This window comes from Perissodus microlepis, chromosome 19, assembly GCF_051167445.1.
Source record: "Perissodus microlepis isolate ML-2025 ecotype Zambia chromosome 19, ASM5116744v1, whole genome shotgun sequence".
NCBI classification, from domain to species: domain Eukaryota; kingdom Metazoa; phylum Chordata; class Actinopteri; order Cichliformes; family Cichlidae; genus Perissodus; species Perissodus microlepis.
Window position 1 is genome coordinate 28,608,650 of NC_140479.1, and position 16,845 is coordinate 28,625,494.

The following is a 16,845-nucleotide window of genomic DNA, read 5'->3' on the forward strand; positions in this document are numbered from 1 at the left end:
TTAGGCCTTCCCAAACAAAATGACTGGGTGTGCGTCAGAAATTAGTGAGGTTGATCTCTGCCTTACTAAAGCTACCCTTGGAGAAATCATGTCATCAAACCAGGTGTCAAAACTCGTCATTAAGGCTACAAGGGAGATCGTCAGACGTCGTCTTTATGGGGGAAAGTGCTGAAATGGCTTCATTCTCGTGCCATTTGTTCTAGTAGAATCCATGACTAAAAGTATGGAGCTGGAAATGAGCACACTAGGTCTCCTTTAAGAAACTTCTGGGAACACTTAGACTTTCCCCTGAGCTGTACTCTGCAGATCTTGTTGCAGCTTGCAGAGGTGCAGCAATATACCAGTCCTGTTTTTTCTCTGTGAACACTATTGTCTTCAGCATAGTCTGGTGGGAACTGTGGGTGCTAACGTTAGTTTTATACCCTGATTAATCACACCTATATGCAGTCAGACCTGAAACGCGAAAACATTCCACAAACAAGCGGAACCTTGTTTTAGTGAGACTGCTTATGCTAAAACCATGAAAGTACAAATGGTGTTTCATTTGCTCAGGGCTGTTTAACGTGTCTTTGTCTGGCAGTGCTTATGCAGTCTTGGCTAATTAGTTTACGACAGAGGAGGTTCCTCTTGTTTCTTGTAGTTGGAGCTGTAATCTCGGTGCAATGGTGAGAGGCATCGGGGATTTCCATAAGATCCAGACCCCTTCGGTCTGACATCGTCTAACTATACCCAAAACGTTAGATGAATATGTATAGACTTGTTTTCAGTCACAACTGTGGATTCGGGAGATCATAAATGAATGCATGCATAAAGACGTCAGTACATTTTGTTACTGCGTCACACAATCTTTGCACTTCGTTGAGCCACTCGTGTTAGGTCCCAGCAGTTTTTGTTTAAAAAGCAAATTCTAAAGTGAGATAAGGCATTTCTGCTCTGCCAAGGTTGGCATAGAGGCTGACTCCCACACTGGGCATGGGTCAAGAATGTCTCCACTACACTTCTGAATACACACACTCGACTAGAGATGCATAAAACCACTATTTTTGGATTTTTTTCAAAAAAAGAAGAAAGTTGGACGGACATTATTGTGAAAGCAATCTCAGAAAATGTTTTTAATGGTATAAATTTAGCCTAAAGGTTGCATAAATTTATCTTTGGAAAGCCAGGGTTCTTAACTGTTAACTGTGATTCATGTGCCAGGTATAGATGTACGCTGCTATTGAGCCCTTAGCAATGAACATGGCGTGTGTATGCCGTGCCGATTGTTGGTGCTGGCAACAACCGCTGCAAGCTTCTCAGCAGACGCTTCCTCAGATTAGAGGAGCTCAGCGTTCCCAAAACGCATCCAGAGGAGGTTTATTACGGAAGCAAGATGTGGTGCAATGTAACACATTTGCCCAGAAAATTTAATACCACCAGCTGAGCCCCTGATGATGATCTGTATTGATGCCAGAGGGGCCTCCTGCCCAATAAATGCCTGGTATGGCAGGCATTGTGCCAGTTAATTAAAAGCCATGCCAGGACTGTTACAGTGAGGGAGGAACAAGGTGTTCTGCTTTTTCTGATCTCTCTATGAATACTGTTTCTTTCTGCACTGAAACACTGTACACATACGGGTCAGAGGATATGAGACAAGAGTGTAGGGATGCCTATCAGAGCACAATACCTTCTGTTAATAAAAGAGAATGTGACAATTTTTGGTGTTGGCGACAGGCACAATGTAGCGTGAGTGCCAGTGCATTTTTTTAATTAGATATTGTCACCTTAAAGGTACAGACAGTAATGTTTTGAGGTTATTTAATAGAAAAGAAGGATACCTGTATTCATAAATATAAACAGAATAGTGTGTAATTACATCTTGCAACAAACTAAGGCATTCTAATAAACTTATAATTTGTCTTTTAAAAATAAATAGGAGTTGGTTTGTGGTTTAAGGAAGTCACCATGTTCCTTCTTCATATTTGAATACAGTGTTTGGGAAGGACCTCTCCTTTTAGACTAGAGGTGTTTTACGTATGTGGCTAGAGACCAGCCACATACATGCTGTAGTTATAAGTGTTTGTGTGCCATCGTGGGAAGTTTAAAAATGTGCCTGCACCTTCTGACTCAGGGCATCAAGGGCTATACCTATGTTTTATTGTCAGAGCATAGGTTACCTTAACCAAAGAAGTGAAAATGCAAGAAGGCAAAAGACAACACCACTGGCATCCTAAAAATCCTCTTTCTCCTCAACTCAAGCCTTGTCTTCTAAACTGGAGTTAGGCCTCTAACACACAAACGTGCACAAACATGCTTATTTTACCCAATATTGTTGCAGTTATTTAATGTCAGCAGATCAGAAAAGAGCCGGCTAAAAAACAACAGCTGGTTGTAATCTAACATTATACCAGCTAATATTAGTCTCGAGTGTCCCACTTTCCCAATGATAAACAGTTTAATTACATTCTCAAGACTTTATGCTGTGTCCCAGATACTGCAACTTGGATGTTGGAGCATTTTTCAGAAAAAGTGAGGAAAAGCAGGATTTGTTTTGCGATTCATGTATCACTAGCATTTTTTTTTTTGCATTTAAAACAATTGCATCATGTTCATGTATAGAATATGATCAGTGCTCTGTGTATAGCTTATTTGGTGATTCATAAATACACAACAGTGGCCGTACAGATAAAAAGTACTGTTTGTGTTCAGTGCTGTAATCTTTGATTGCTAATTCAGGTTTGGCGGGGCTGCTCCGACCTTCCAAGTGGGAAATCTGAGTTGAGAAGGCTTCCGAGACTTACATTTTGACTGGGAACTTGGAAATTTCAACTTCCAGCTTATTCGGCCATGCAGCAAATTGTAGCTAATAGAGGCTAACAGAGGCTAATAGTAGCTAACAGTGGCAAACATAGTAGTGCTACTGACAATTCAGTAAATCCTCAACAGTCATCTTAGTATGTTTCATGTGTGGTGAAACATTTTACATGCTGTAACTTTACGTTTTAGAAAGAAGTTGATGGTCTTTTCCTGCAACATTTAGACATTTTATGTGCCAAACCATTATCAGTGTGGGAAGTACCTGTTGACCGTCAACCTCACAGCATAAACCTTAAAAGCTCTTCTGCTCATCTCTAGTGACTGATACCACAGGATACCTTCAGAGGTCTGGAACAATGGTCAGATGTAGTAGTAGCCATGATAATGCATTAGTTAGCGCTATCACCTTAAAAGAAGACGGTTCCGTGTTTGAATGTCCTGGTTGGGTCTTTCTGTATGGAGTCTGCATGAATGGATGGTAAAAATGTAACTTGTAGTCCAAAGCATTTTGAGTGTTGTGTAACAAAAAGGTGCTGTGTGAAAATGTGAGGACATTTACTTCTAGTGATGTGATGAATGCCAGTTCATTCTCCCAGTCCTGGCAACAGCTGTGTTGGGGTACACAATATTTTTGAGTTGTCTGTCCATATGTGTAAAGCCCAGACTCACTATAGGGACTGTTCAAATGATAAAATGCCTTTATTCCAGCATGTGTTTGAAAGGATCGATGTAGGGCGTCGTCAGGCCATTTTAGCAGTAGCTTACACGCTGTTTTGCGGTACACTAATGATTTGAAATGGACGGGAAATTCTTTATCATTGTGGAAGCCTGTTGGTTATAAAATGAGGAAATAATAAATCCTCAAATTAATGTGAGGGGAAAATAGGAGGTGGGGAAAAGGAAGGGAATGGAACAAATGGAGAGAGGAGTTGAAAACAGGATAAACATAAATGATCGAAAGGACAAGTTATAGTGTTATCGCCAAGTTGAGGTCAGCCAAGTTCTTTATAAACACAGGATCTACTCCACATACTCACAAATTACCCCACCCATAACTAAGCCAATGGATTTGGTACAATATCTATATCTTATTCCTGAGATAATGATCACAGAAAACTAGGAATCTTCAAGACTGGGGTATTTAGTTGTTGCTCAGATGTAGAGGAGCAGTGTAGTAGTTGTTTATCAGCCACATAAACTGTATTAATCCCCTCACACAAACTGTCAAAACTAGTCAAAAGAGTTTTAAGCTATTGTTATTAAAATTCAAGCACACAATTCTGTTCGGGGTAAATCAGAATTGTATACTGATTGCATAATACGAAAGACATTGAGCAATACCGAGCCTTATTAATATGTTTTTGTTTTGAAGTGATACTGCATGTCTTAAGCTTGCTAAGAATCCAAACCAACTAACCTGCTGGTTGGATAATCAGTTTACTTTTCAGTTTCACTTGATCACAGGTTGATCTAGATTCCTGGTCCAAAGTTTGTATTGGTTTACTTTCTGATTTGCTGAGTTGCTTGAGTTGATAAAGTCTAGTCTCTGAGTCCTTACACTCTTATAAACTCATCAATTGTTCATTGTCTTTTCTGATAACTTCTGCCCGTTTCATCTCGAGTCCAGTGGGCAGAGGATATCTGTCTTTGAAAGTTGATTCACCTCGATTAGTTGAATGACTTAAATGGCAATTTGGGTCTTTGTTTACATGTCTGTGAGTGATTTATGTCTCTGTCATGCTCTCAGTTTACCCAGTCCTGTGTCAAAACCAGACAGGCGTCTCTTACGCAACTCTATCAAGCTCTGTCTTCTCTTAAAATGGCCTTTTAAAGGGATCCCCGTGTTTTTTAAATGGAAACAAGGATGTTTAAGGATAATTAGGTCACACAGCCCTAACAAGGTACGCTCACCTGTTTGCTCTGAACACTCCCGCAGAGATTCCTCACATTCCTGAGCTTTAAGATATCTCTCTAAGGAAGCTAGAAATAGGGAGCCCTTTGTGTGTGAGCTTGTGTTTAGTTTTCATGCAAGGTTCAGATCCTATGAGCCATTTAATGAGACTTCCTTTGTTGAAAATTTAGTTCTAGAGGCTGCTTGGGAGAAGCAGAACTAACAGAACTAAATCGTTGTGACACAAGTGCTGATATTTGCTCTTAAAATGCTCTATAACAAAGAACAGAGACTTTGGCACTGCGGCACGACACAATAACAGTAAAGGGCAGGAGAACAGGTTTGAAAAAACGGACTTATGATAGAGTTTCACTTTCTTCCTCTCATGGTGGGAAGTCAGTAACTGCTTTTTGCACATCGTTGCCTCAGGGAAATATAAATCTCTAAAAGATGCTTTCGTTCTCTAGTGTCTTTGTGAAAAGGTGCCTTTTGATTGGAGCAGGGATGACGTCATTTTCTGTGATACTTTCAGGAAATTGCCTAAAAATCGTCTTTGGGTTGAAAACGACTTGCACAAATGAAATGTCCAAATCTGTTGTGAATGTAGGTGAAAACCAAGTCGACGCTGACGCTGTGGGAACGTCAGCGTTGGTGGACTTGGCGACGTGTAAACAGTTGCGCACGCGCTTATCTATAATGACAGGGCTTTAGTGGGATTTGATTTCAGCAGATGAAGTGTCACCACACCCAGGTAGCCCATGTGATCATATTTAGTTCGCTCAAGTGTTGAGAACGTTTTAATAAGTGCCAGTTTGCCCTCTAGTCCCAGTCTGAATAACGTGCTTGGGTTTCATTTCATCAAGTTTATTCTCTGCACTCTTCTAATGTTTGGTGTCATTGTTACCAAACTAAAGCAAGGCGGCCAACAGCAACATTATTTCTGATATCTTTGCATTGTTTCATTGTCAAGATATGCAGACGTGTCAGTGTGGCATGGCACCAGCTATTGCTATTGTCACGAAAGGAAAATGTTTGCCAGCACACTGCGGCTGGTCTACAGAGAGACTGATAACTGTGTGCTTGGAAAGGTCCGTGAGTCACCACTCGTGACTTTTGTAGTTAAATCGAGACATTTTGGAGCGACGTTTGGTAGCAGACACTTGTGACATCCTTAATAAAGATAACTGTGTTGGGGCAGCAAATTTTGCCAAACATGCGCCTGGTGCTGACTATTAATAATGTGGTTTTTCCATGAGAGCATGCTGTTCTTTCTGGATGAATTCAGGGACTGCACCTCTCATAAGTGCAGACTCTGCTTGTGTATAACACAGGTACCTGCCCAGTTTATGTCAACAGAAACTGTTGTTTCAGTTCCCAGAGGTGTCAATTTGTTTATCCTGAAGAGATGTTATAAATGTTAAACATGAGGTTGGGATAGCAGCTCTGTGCAGCTGATCTTTGGTACCTTTTTTTTTTTTTTTTAAGATACAAAGCAGGCTTAAATACTAGCTAATCAGACCAGACCAGGTTGTCACATAAGGGGGACACAAATACTAACAAGCCATTCGAGGCACTGCAGTATTTGGTTCGGGGCTAGTTACGTTTTTAATTCCTGATGTTTATGAGAATTCCAAAGTTCAGGCAGTGTTCATACGGAATTTGCTGTCTTAGTATTGGACATAGCACATTTAAACTTTTACCTTCTGGTCTACTAGAGAAAGACTGTGGACTTTATCCTGTGGGGAACAACAAGCTATTACCACCAGATTATTGATGATTCATGCCGTAATTGCTGGAAATTTCTGTTTTGTCCAGAGTGGTGGATTCAGCACCAGCACCAGACTATAATTGGAACCCATAAAATCCTAAAATCCTGCGCCCATTTTTGCAAAAAGTGGGGAAAAATAGAAAAAGCGAAAATCACAAACGTGCCAAGTTTGCCTGTAATACATCCAAAATATTCTGCCTATTTCTAGCATCTACTTGTCGTACTAATACTATTAAGGCTTTTTATTTTCTCAACACTTTTAATTGATTTGTATTCACATATGAATCTCAGTTAAGCTTGTGCTTTTATCAAACAGGCTCTAGCAGGCCTGAATACTTTCCATTTTATTCTACGTTTTAATGAGATTTTAATTTGTTGCTTATGGCTAAATCTATTCATAAAGACCTTTTGTTTTCTTTTGTTATGTGGCTGGCAGTGAGTTTTCTGTGCTGTGGGGAGGTTCAGGATGTAAACGGATGTGGTGACACTGACTGTGGCGTTAAAAAGTAACCGACCTACCAACTCCCCCCTCCAAAAAACCCCAAAAGACAATCTACTGTTGTGAAACCGTTAATGGATTTTCTGAGTTATTTGATACATCTGGTCTTTGTCTTGCATACCGATTGTGGTGCAGCACTCAGTGCCACATGATGCAGGTATATCTGTTACCTACATTGCGGTCCTTGTCACAGCACCTTTCGTGCTTCCTTTTCTTTCACCTCCAACGTTTATGTTTAATTCACAAAAAACCACCTGTGTGAAAAGAGAGTATGCCGGCAGACCGGGATTCTTTGAGATGTGCTTCCAGCGGATCGAGGCTACACGTATCGTCCTTGAGATAAAGGGTGCACTTTCAGCTCTTTCCCACTGTCAGTTGGGTTTGTGTTGATAAGAGAAGCTTAAGCACCTGGCAGACAGCACCCTCAGAGCTGGCGGTTCAAAACAAGAGAGAGGGGCAAGTTAGGGCAGGGAGGAGAGGTGTGTGTGTGTGTGTGTGTGTGTGTGTGTGTGTGTGGTAGGTATTTGCATCTGTCTGATTCCCATGAAACAGTTCTAGGAAGAGTCGCATCAGCGCTAGATTGTGTCGGTATGTGTGTTGCACTCTATGTCTGCTGTGCAGCCAATCTAGGCTAAAAAGGACAGTAGTTTGGATAACATGACCTAAAACTGAGTATCTAAATAAGGTTTGTTGGAAATATAAAACCAAAGTCAAAATATTTCCAGGAAACGTAACTTCACTTTTCAAACATAAGATAAGCATGAAATCCTTATCTTATTGATTTCAGTCAATCCTTTCATTCATCTACTGTCCAAAGTCAGCTGCCTTAGAGCCACTTCTTTTATTGGCATAAGGTTTAAACAGCAGGTGTGTGAATCTGTTTTTGCTCACAACCAGACCTTTGCACCTGAACTCTGGGCTGGTTCATGAGGATTACTTCTTTATTTGAGGTTGTCACCATGTTTAATGTGAGCAGCCATATATATGACAGAAAATAAGATAAAACATAAGAGGGATGGCATGGGGGTGTGGTGGTAAGCCAAGTCGCTTCACAATAAATAATACTGGTCACACTGGTGACCAGTCAAGGATGTGTCCTCACTCTGAGGCAGCTATATGGCCTTCAGGACCTGCAAGAAAAAAACGGGTAGATGGTATAACAGGCCAGAATTTAAGGAATTTAGAGTCTTTGAACTCTCTCCTGCTGTAAGTCAGAATTTTGCAGCCTGGTTTGAAAATTAAAGCTGGGTTTGGTGAAAATGGTTTTTGGTGTCATTTGACAAAAGAGCCACAAGGACCTTCCAATCTTCCTATAATTTCAATCTTCCAAGGAGGAATTGGACTCAATAATAAGACTCTTCGGACTGGATCAGATGAAGAGTAGCAAGCAGAGTGAAGAGTAAAAATATCCATGAATGTTCAGTGACACTGCAAGTGAAGCTGAAGACTTTCACCTGTATCCTGTATTCTAGTGAAAAGTCAGCATCGATTCACTGACATGGTTCTAGACCATAGAAAACATGTACATTTGCCTGTGCTGGTGTGGTGAGACAGGTGAGCTGCAAAAAGAAGTTAATCTGTTTTACAACACTAGATTTCTCCCTCTGCATCATGTCCCCAGTCAAACGGTTCACATCGTACGCTGACATTTATAAAGTTCTGTTTTTTTGGTTAAAAAGAGCCAAATTTCTGCTCTGAACATATTAATACTAACAAATTAGTTTCAGTTCTAATGTAGAATAGCCATTCAGACTTCCAACTGATTGTCCTGGTTGCGTGTCATAACCGCTCTTCAACACTGTCTGTGTCTCTGGTTGTAATTTGTTTCGCGTAATATGATGATCCAAAGTACATTATGCACAAAAACACATTTGCCATTAAAAACTTGCTTGTATAAAATGTTTTTCTTTAAAATGTACTCTTATTTATGTTATAATCATTTAACCACACCTCCATGAGCTGACTTTTATTTTTTCCTCACTGGAGGCTGAAGACTCAAACTTATATTGAATTGTCATCAAATTCATTTGATTTGGTTTCTTTAACCAAATCTAAGACGTAAAAATCAGTTTAGGGTGGGGGATGTATGTAACGCCAACACTACCAGTCCATTAATACACAATCCTGCTCAATCCAGCTGTGACAGATGGTGTCTTTAATATGCCAGTGATTAATATGGACTCTGTTACAATGTGACTGCCAAACTGGTGATACTATAAGTCATTATTACCGTGCAGTTATTCTCAACCGTAACTCTCACGGTAAAAAGATAAAGCATTATACTAAGTTGACCTTACTACTTTACACACAAACGTATCAGCTTTGCGTTGTATTGAGCAGCCAGTTCTGGTAAGTCAGTGGTATGTTTTTACTCGTTTGTATATGCTGGTTCCACATGTGATTCATTTCTTTTCTTGTAACACTCACTCTGTAGGATTCAGACCATGGGAGCGTTTTCCATTTGTTCAGATGTCATGTGCTCCATGTCATGTGTGTACAGCGCACCAGGGAAGTGATAAAAAAAAAAAAAGTAAATTTAGAAAAATAAAATGAAGGGAAGGAATGAAGAAAGAAGAGTCTTGTCGACAAAAATGGGACGCTGTAACAGCTTGCTTGAAAAGTATTTGGTGGCCCTCTGGATAGCAGCACTTAAAGTTAACTAGGGAGGCCTTGTGCCATTCTCTGTATTCAGGCTGCATAGTAACAAATTATTGTAGTGTTTTCTGGAAACAATGGGGAGTATTTTTCACATGGGTGACCATGTGCTGTGGAGCTGCAGGCCTGTACTAAACATGTTTTTAATCTTGTTTCAGGAATAGTCATTTCAATTCACTTACACCCCCTTGTGGCAAAATAATAAATTGTTATATAAACAATTTAGTGTAGTAGATTAAGCATTCACCTAACAAGCAGAATATCCACGGTTTGATCCCAGAGGCCAGACGGATCCTTTTGGAGTTGTGCTGGGAAGGACGTATATTTTAAAAAAAAAAATGAATATATAAATTTTTAAAATGCCAATTTAATAAAGTAATTTATAAGGCAGCTTTATAGTGTCTATTCTAATGAAGTCTGAGGAAGTATAGAAATGTTGACCATGTTATTAGAGTTCTGTAATGAAATTGTATATTTTAACAAAGACGTGGTGTGTTGTTTACTGAAGACATGCCTGTTTGACCTCAAATCCCTGACAACAGCGCTCTTTGCATTAATGTTTACATGTTTGATTTCTGCATCCTGACTGACCAATCCTGGGCGAGCTAGTCTGCAGACGGGGCACGATAGTGGGATGGTATCTTACTGAGCACTGACAGGGGGGTGACATAGTGGAAGAGGGATGGCAGGAATTAGGCTGCTGAGGATTAGTGTTTGAGCTCTGATTGTCCATTGGCTGAAGAGACATTCTCTGCTCGGCGAGGACCTGAACTGACAATAACAAGCACCATATTCATGCTGTCGTGATCGTTCCGGGATATTTTTTGAATGGATCGTCTTTTTGGGTGTTTTTATGTGGTTTAACTTTATAACTTGGACATACTTTTAGTCAACTTTTTGAAGACATAAGAAAGATCATGGTGGTGCTTCTGACTAATAACTCCAATAATTTTTACTGCTTTCCTACAGTTTACAAGAGAAGAGGTGAGTGAGAGCAGCATAGGTTTGATCTTATTGGTTGAAGATCCAAACTAATTGGTCCTACCCAGGTTGTGTTTACTATAAATGGCCACACAGGCTCGATCAGCTGCCTTGCTTATGGCAGGCGATAAAGAAATTAAAGTCTGGTCATTATAAACCATAAAAACCACTGTTGAGCTATAATATTTACTTTGCAGATATATAAAATGCTGTGATTTTTTTTCTCCTACAGTAGTTACAAATACTTCTCATAATAAGAAAAATATTAAAAAAGAACAGCTAGAATTTCAATTTTGCACATTAGGATTTCCTTAACAGTGTATAGATACTGCTGTTACAGAAGAGGAAGGTAAGAATTAGCTTTAACTGTTAAGCACGTGGTTAATTCCAGCATGGTCTTACAGTGAGAGTGCTAGGAGGACAGGTAGCTAAAAGTAGGGCCGCTGTTGCTGTTACATAAAACTTTCGTAGAAGGCTGCTAGTCCAACAATCCCAGACTGCCATGGAGGCATGAGAGCACTGCAGGTATTACATGACATGTCAAATGGGTGTTATGTTTAATTATGTTTAGTTCTTATTGGATGATAAATATGTTGCTCTTTTAAAAGTTAAGACTCATTAACTTGAATTTTATATAACGGTCTTAAGAATAGGTTACTCAGGTTTTTGTTATTCTTGAGTTTCACACATGACTGAAAGTAATGCTTAACTTTGGATTGGATCCATCATTTGAGATGCCATAGCAGTTTAATTAGTGTCCTTCTTACTGTCTCTTTAAATGATCCTTAAGCTGGGAAAAAACACCAGGCATATATTGCTGCAGGCAGATTTTTGATATGATAATCCCATGTTGAGGATCACTGTGTCTAATCCTGCATGAGAAGAACTGGAGTTCGGTCTATTCATTTCACACTCTCATGTGTTAACCCTCAAACATCTTTACTGTTCCTGTGCTTAAATATCCCTGACAGTCACCTAAATGCTAACCCCCTGTCCATATGGCCCCCATCATTTACAGTTACAGTAACACAGAGCTTTGAGTTGATCTGGCCTGATCTCCTCTCCCTATCTTTTTTTTTTTTTTTTTTTTTTTTAAAGCTGCCCTAAAGCTAGATGACGATGAAAAGACCCCGGCACCCCCGTTGTTCCAGGAGAATGTGTTCATTGAGTCCAGCAGGCCCAAGTACCTGGAGGACCTTCACACTGAGGCCCTGCAAGGACTGAAAATGATGCAGGAGGAAGGTATAAAACCAACTACTGATATACCCAGTGCATGTTTGTTCTTCCCTAGATTTTGACACTTAATTAAAAATTCCCATTATCAATCGAAAAATGTTCTTGTCTTTTCAGAAACCAATAATGGAGTGGAATACCAGGACAGCATAAGCACAATTGTAAGTTACACATTATATACAGATTCTTGTGCTTTCTAATATCACAATCGATTTGTTAAAACTTTTATTAATGTAATATAAGTAATCTTTCTGTTTTTGCTAGTCGACAATGACGGCTCAAACAGATGGAGAAAGTGCTGGGTTTATGACGGACAGCACGATTCCTGATACGTCTTCTGTCGCCTCTGTGCAATCGTCAGTGTCCACTAGATCCTCCCGCTCTGGACTCACCAGACAAGGTAAATTAACCACAAGCCAAAACACTATTTATATCCACTCTTTGTCATTATGCAACGCGCTTTGACATGCTTGCATAAAACATTTAATTGATGACATGTGGCTAAACATTTATTCGCTCTACAGGTTCAACATTCAGACCTTTGAACTCTGGGAAAAAGTCAGAAAAGACCAGGACCAGAAGACGCCACAGGAAGACTGTTGTGGGTATCCCACATCATGTTCAGAGAGAGCTGGGTATGCAGTGACTTTTTGAACTATATGAACTATTCAAGACTGCTACAGTATCTAAGATGTTTATGTTGCAGATTCAAAGAAAGACAATCAGTGCATAACTAGCTATCTTAATTCTGAAAGGTTGTGCTGTTGTTTTAGGTCTGGACAGAGTTGACTGGACACTGAATCCAAAGTTAGATGAGGAACAGCTTTTTAATGGCGAGACTAATCTCAGTCCAACTACAGATGGGCAACAGATGGGATCACAGTCTGAAAAAGGAGCCAGTACTAATGTTCCAGGCATAAGCATCCAGCCTCTCAACAAGAAAAATGTCAAGCAGCTCGGTGCTACCCATGCAGCTCATAGAGATGACCTCGCCCTGCTGCACCGCCTGCGTCCCGCCTTGGAAGATGATCAGAGGCCTCGATCTTTAGCTGTACCCTGGTTGACCACTGCCTCCAGCCTTCAACAGGAGCTCCCCAGCCCTGTCATGTCCATGTCACCCCAGGCTGCTTACATGTCCAAAATCATTCCCAATGCCATTTTGCCACCCGCAATCGATGTGGTGGAGATCAGCCGTGGGCGTAGTCGGAACAGTGTCCGCACTGTCAGCAAAAGCAGCCTGATACTCTCCAGCCCAGCTCCGTCCCGTGCTTCTTCTAGAGCATCTTCAGTGAGAACCTATTCCTCCAAATCGTCCACCATCACCTCTGCCTCTCGCACCAATCCTCCAAATCTGTCTGACACGTCGTGTTGGAGTAATTATGACTCGTCCGAGACATTGGTATCTGACTCTTCAACCATCTCCAACAGCAGCACCCCAAAGCAAAAGAGAAATGGCAATGCTTCTGCTAAGGAGGACAAAGTTGATGCTCACTCCTCTATAAGCAAGGCCTCCAGCTCCAATGGCAGGGTGATCGTCAGGGGAGATGAGGTCAAGAAAGACGGACAGTTTGTGCGTAGCCTCTCTGTTACGAAGCCAAAAAGGGCCCCTCCTCCTCCAAGCCGCTCCTATTCCCTCCACAGTAAAATGAAGCGCCAGCCCCGTTATCCAGCAGAGATTAGGGTCCTGCCAGGAGAAAATTCTCTCCACAGCAATTCAGCCCCAAGTGAGGAAAGTGACCAAAACCAATCTGACTCTCATCCCTCCAAGACTCTGGACAGCCCTGGCTACAATGCTGACACCAGTTCTCTGGATGATTCGATGGGCTCTTCGTCAGTCGGTCCCTTTAAAACTCAGCTGCAGGCAATGAAAAGATCAAAAGATGCTTCACAAGAGAAGCGGGAACTGCTTGAGGAGAATAAGCTAAACAATGTCAGTGGCAACTCCAGCCAAGATGGCACATCCCCACAGCTCACTAAACAACCTAACAGTTCATCTCCAAAGCATAAGAACAGCATTTTAGCAAAGCTTCAAAAAGTATTTGCTGGATCCTCTTCAATTAAGTCAGAGTCATCTAAATATAATAAGTGCACTGAGGAGCATAAAGCTGATTCAAAAGACACTGTCAGTCCCTCTGTACAGGCCTTGATAGAACTTTTCAATATCCCTCCACCACCTAAAATCCATGCACCCCCACCTCCTCCACCTGAGGTATGGTCCCATAGTTTGCGTTCATGTGAGCTGATCCTGGGACCCCCAGCCCCTGGCAAGACTTATGCTATTGCAAAGAAGAACCCGAAGGACCGGAGACAACAGAGGCAGTCTCCTGCAGCTGCTGAGGAGTTGGCTAAGAACTTGGCAGTAGAAAGAAAGCACAAAAATCCATCAGTGACGACAGAGTCTGTTAATGGATCCCTACATGTGCTAGAATTGAAGAAAGTTCAAGAAAGTGGGATTTTGAATGCAGAGATTCGCAAAGATAGCAATGAAAGACTGGCTCAGAATGTAGATTTGAATGGACGTGGTAATGAGAAAGGGAGAGTAAGTGATATGTTGAATGGAATGTTAATGAAGGCTGTAGAGAGACGAGAAGAAAGACTTGCAGCAATAAAAGAAGAAGCAGCTAATAAAACAACCGGCCAAGCTACAGAGGTAAAGACTAACAGTGATAGAGCACCTGCCATTTCATTAATTCACATTTCCCCAGCGCTATCTGCTCCTCTGGTGCAACGTGTTTCCCAGCCCCTCCCCAGACAGACCACAGAAATCAATTCCATTACATCAGTAAAAGTTGTATCCCCCGAATCTTCCTGGCCCCCTCCACCACCACCACTGGCATCAGGTAGCCCCAGTGGGCCAGATGAAATAGATTTTCCTCTTCCTCCACCCCCACTGTTTGGTGATGATTCAGCCATTATACCTGTTCAGGTTCCACCAAAGTCCTCCCTCAGGAGTGACTCCTCTTGCACGACTGCATCGGTTATATCAGTAGTGAAAAAGGACATCATTAAGGTGATCATGGAGCCTGAACTTCACAAGTCCAGTACATCTCAGGGGGTAGCGCCTTCTCCCTTAAATATCCCTCCTCCCCCACCATATACAGCTCCCCCTCCACCACTTACAGAGGTTCTGCCTACTGCAACTGATAAGGCATCTCTGACACTTTCTCCACCACCACCTGTAGAGTTTGGTCCTGTAATACCAAAAAAGCCACCTTCACCCGTGGTTCAAGATGTGCCCCCACCTGTTAAAGACATCTCCTCTACCTTATTAACATTAGTATCTCCTTCACCAGCTAAAGTCGTCTCACCTCCTCTAGTTGTTGAGATCTCACATCTGCCACTCAAAGAGGTGTCTGCTCCGTCCTCTGAAGAGGTTACGTCTCCTCCTTCTCAAGAAAATATGTCTAACATCTCTGAAGAGGCTGAACCCATCAGCAAGCTCACTCCACCACAAAGTATTCCACCTGCACCACCCCTGCCAACACAGCCAGAATCATCAGAGCAGAAGATTGAGCTTCTACAAGAGAAGGTCTCCTTTGAACCTGAAGCTAACACAGTTTCATCTAACAGTGTTCTTATCCCCCCTCAGAATATTCCCCCTCCACCTCCCACAGAGCTTCTCCCACAATCTCAGGTAGTAGCCCCAAAAACTGATGTTCCACAAACTGTAGAGGCCCCAAAAACTGATGTTCTGACAACAAAGGAGGCCTCATCTTCACCTCCATCTGAAGTATCAATACCACCACCATCACCACCTGAAACATCTTCACCAGAAAAGACTCAAGTACCTGCTCCTTCTGAACCTGTAAACATTCCTGTACCTCCACCTTTACCAGTTCAGGGGCATGCCAGCATTAGGGAGCAGCCTATTCCTTTAAGCACAGAGAATAAAACCCAAGAGCAGACTTCTACCCCAGTTGTGCAAGAAGAACCTATGCCCATTGTCACCCCTTCCCTCCTGCAGATGGTCAAATTGCGGTCAGTCAGCAGCAGCCCTGAGCCCCCCAAAGCTGAAGAGCAGCAACCACAGGCTGAGGTCACAAGCAGCAATCAGTTCCCATCCTCATCTGCTAATGGTGAGGCTCCTCACAAGCCCATCAGAAAATCTCTAATTATGACCTCTTCTACACCCATTCCTCCACCGGAAACAGTCCCTTCGCAACCAACTGTGCCCAAGTCCCAAGCTGACGTGGTTCCTCCTTCATCTTTGTCCATAGCCACCTCCCCTACGAAAAAGGCTTATTCTGCCGTGAACACTAACCGTTCCATGAACCTACAGGAAGCCATCCGCATGAGGACAGCAGCCAGATCTCAACAAAGTCCAGCGTCTCGCCTCAGCTTGCAGCCTCCAACGTCACCACTGGACATTCACAAGTCCCCCAGCAGCACTGCAAGCTTTATCTTCTCCAAGAGCAACAGGAATGTTGTGACTGAGACCAAGCCAATGCCGGTGGCCAAGGAAGATGTACAGAACGTGACCAGTGAAGCAGAGTCAATGAATAAGGGAGCCAAGGTGCCACCACCTGTTGCAAAGAAACCCAAAACAAGGGGCAGCGAGGTTGAGACGAGTGAAGATGTGGACCAAACTGCAAGACAGGAAGCGCAGCAGGAAAGTATCAAAGGTAATGTATATCAGCCCAGATTTTTTTAAAAAGGCATGCAACACATGACAAATAGAAAGAGAGTGACCAGATGTGGCGCATGTTGTACACATAAAGATCATGAGTGAGTGTGAAAAGCCCCCAAAACAAAGCCAAAAAAAAAAAAAAAAAAGACAGTACAGATAAAGAAATGGGTCAAACGCAATGCAAATTTTAAGCCTTTTTACTCAGTTTAGTGATCAGTGGTGCACATGCTGCTTTCTTAGTGAAGGAGCATATTAGCAGTTTCCCATATTAACTTTATGCTATAGCTTAGCCAAATGCTATGCTAACATTTGCTAAGCAGTGGACAATAAACACACTGCAGCAGATCCGTTGATGGTAATGTGGGTAAAGTATTTAATAGCCCAACAAATAATAG

General features: G+C 41.9%; 1 protein-coding gene across 2 annotated transcripts in view; it reads left to right on the plus strand.

Moving 5' to 3' along the window:
- LOC146366283 (uncharacterized) overlaps nt 1–16,845 on the plus strand; it is a 30,652-nt gene that overhangs the window by 12,076 nt on the left and 1,731 nt on the right. For both annotated transcript variants that reach the window (XM_084914998.1, XM_084914999.1), the window contains exons 3-7: nt 11,689–11,832; nt 11,941–11,984; nt 12,088–12,223; nt 12,348–12,458; nt 12,597–16,445. In XM_084914998.1, the coding sequence (XP_084771124.1) occupies nt 11,689–11,832; nt 11,941–11,984; nt 12,088–12,223; nt 12,348–12,458; nt 12,597–16,445 (4,284 nt within the window). The remainder of the gene's footprint in view (nt 1–11,688; nt 11,833–11,940; nt 11,985–12,087; nt 12,224–12,347; nt 12,459–12,596; nt 16,446–16,845) is intronic.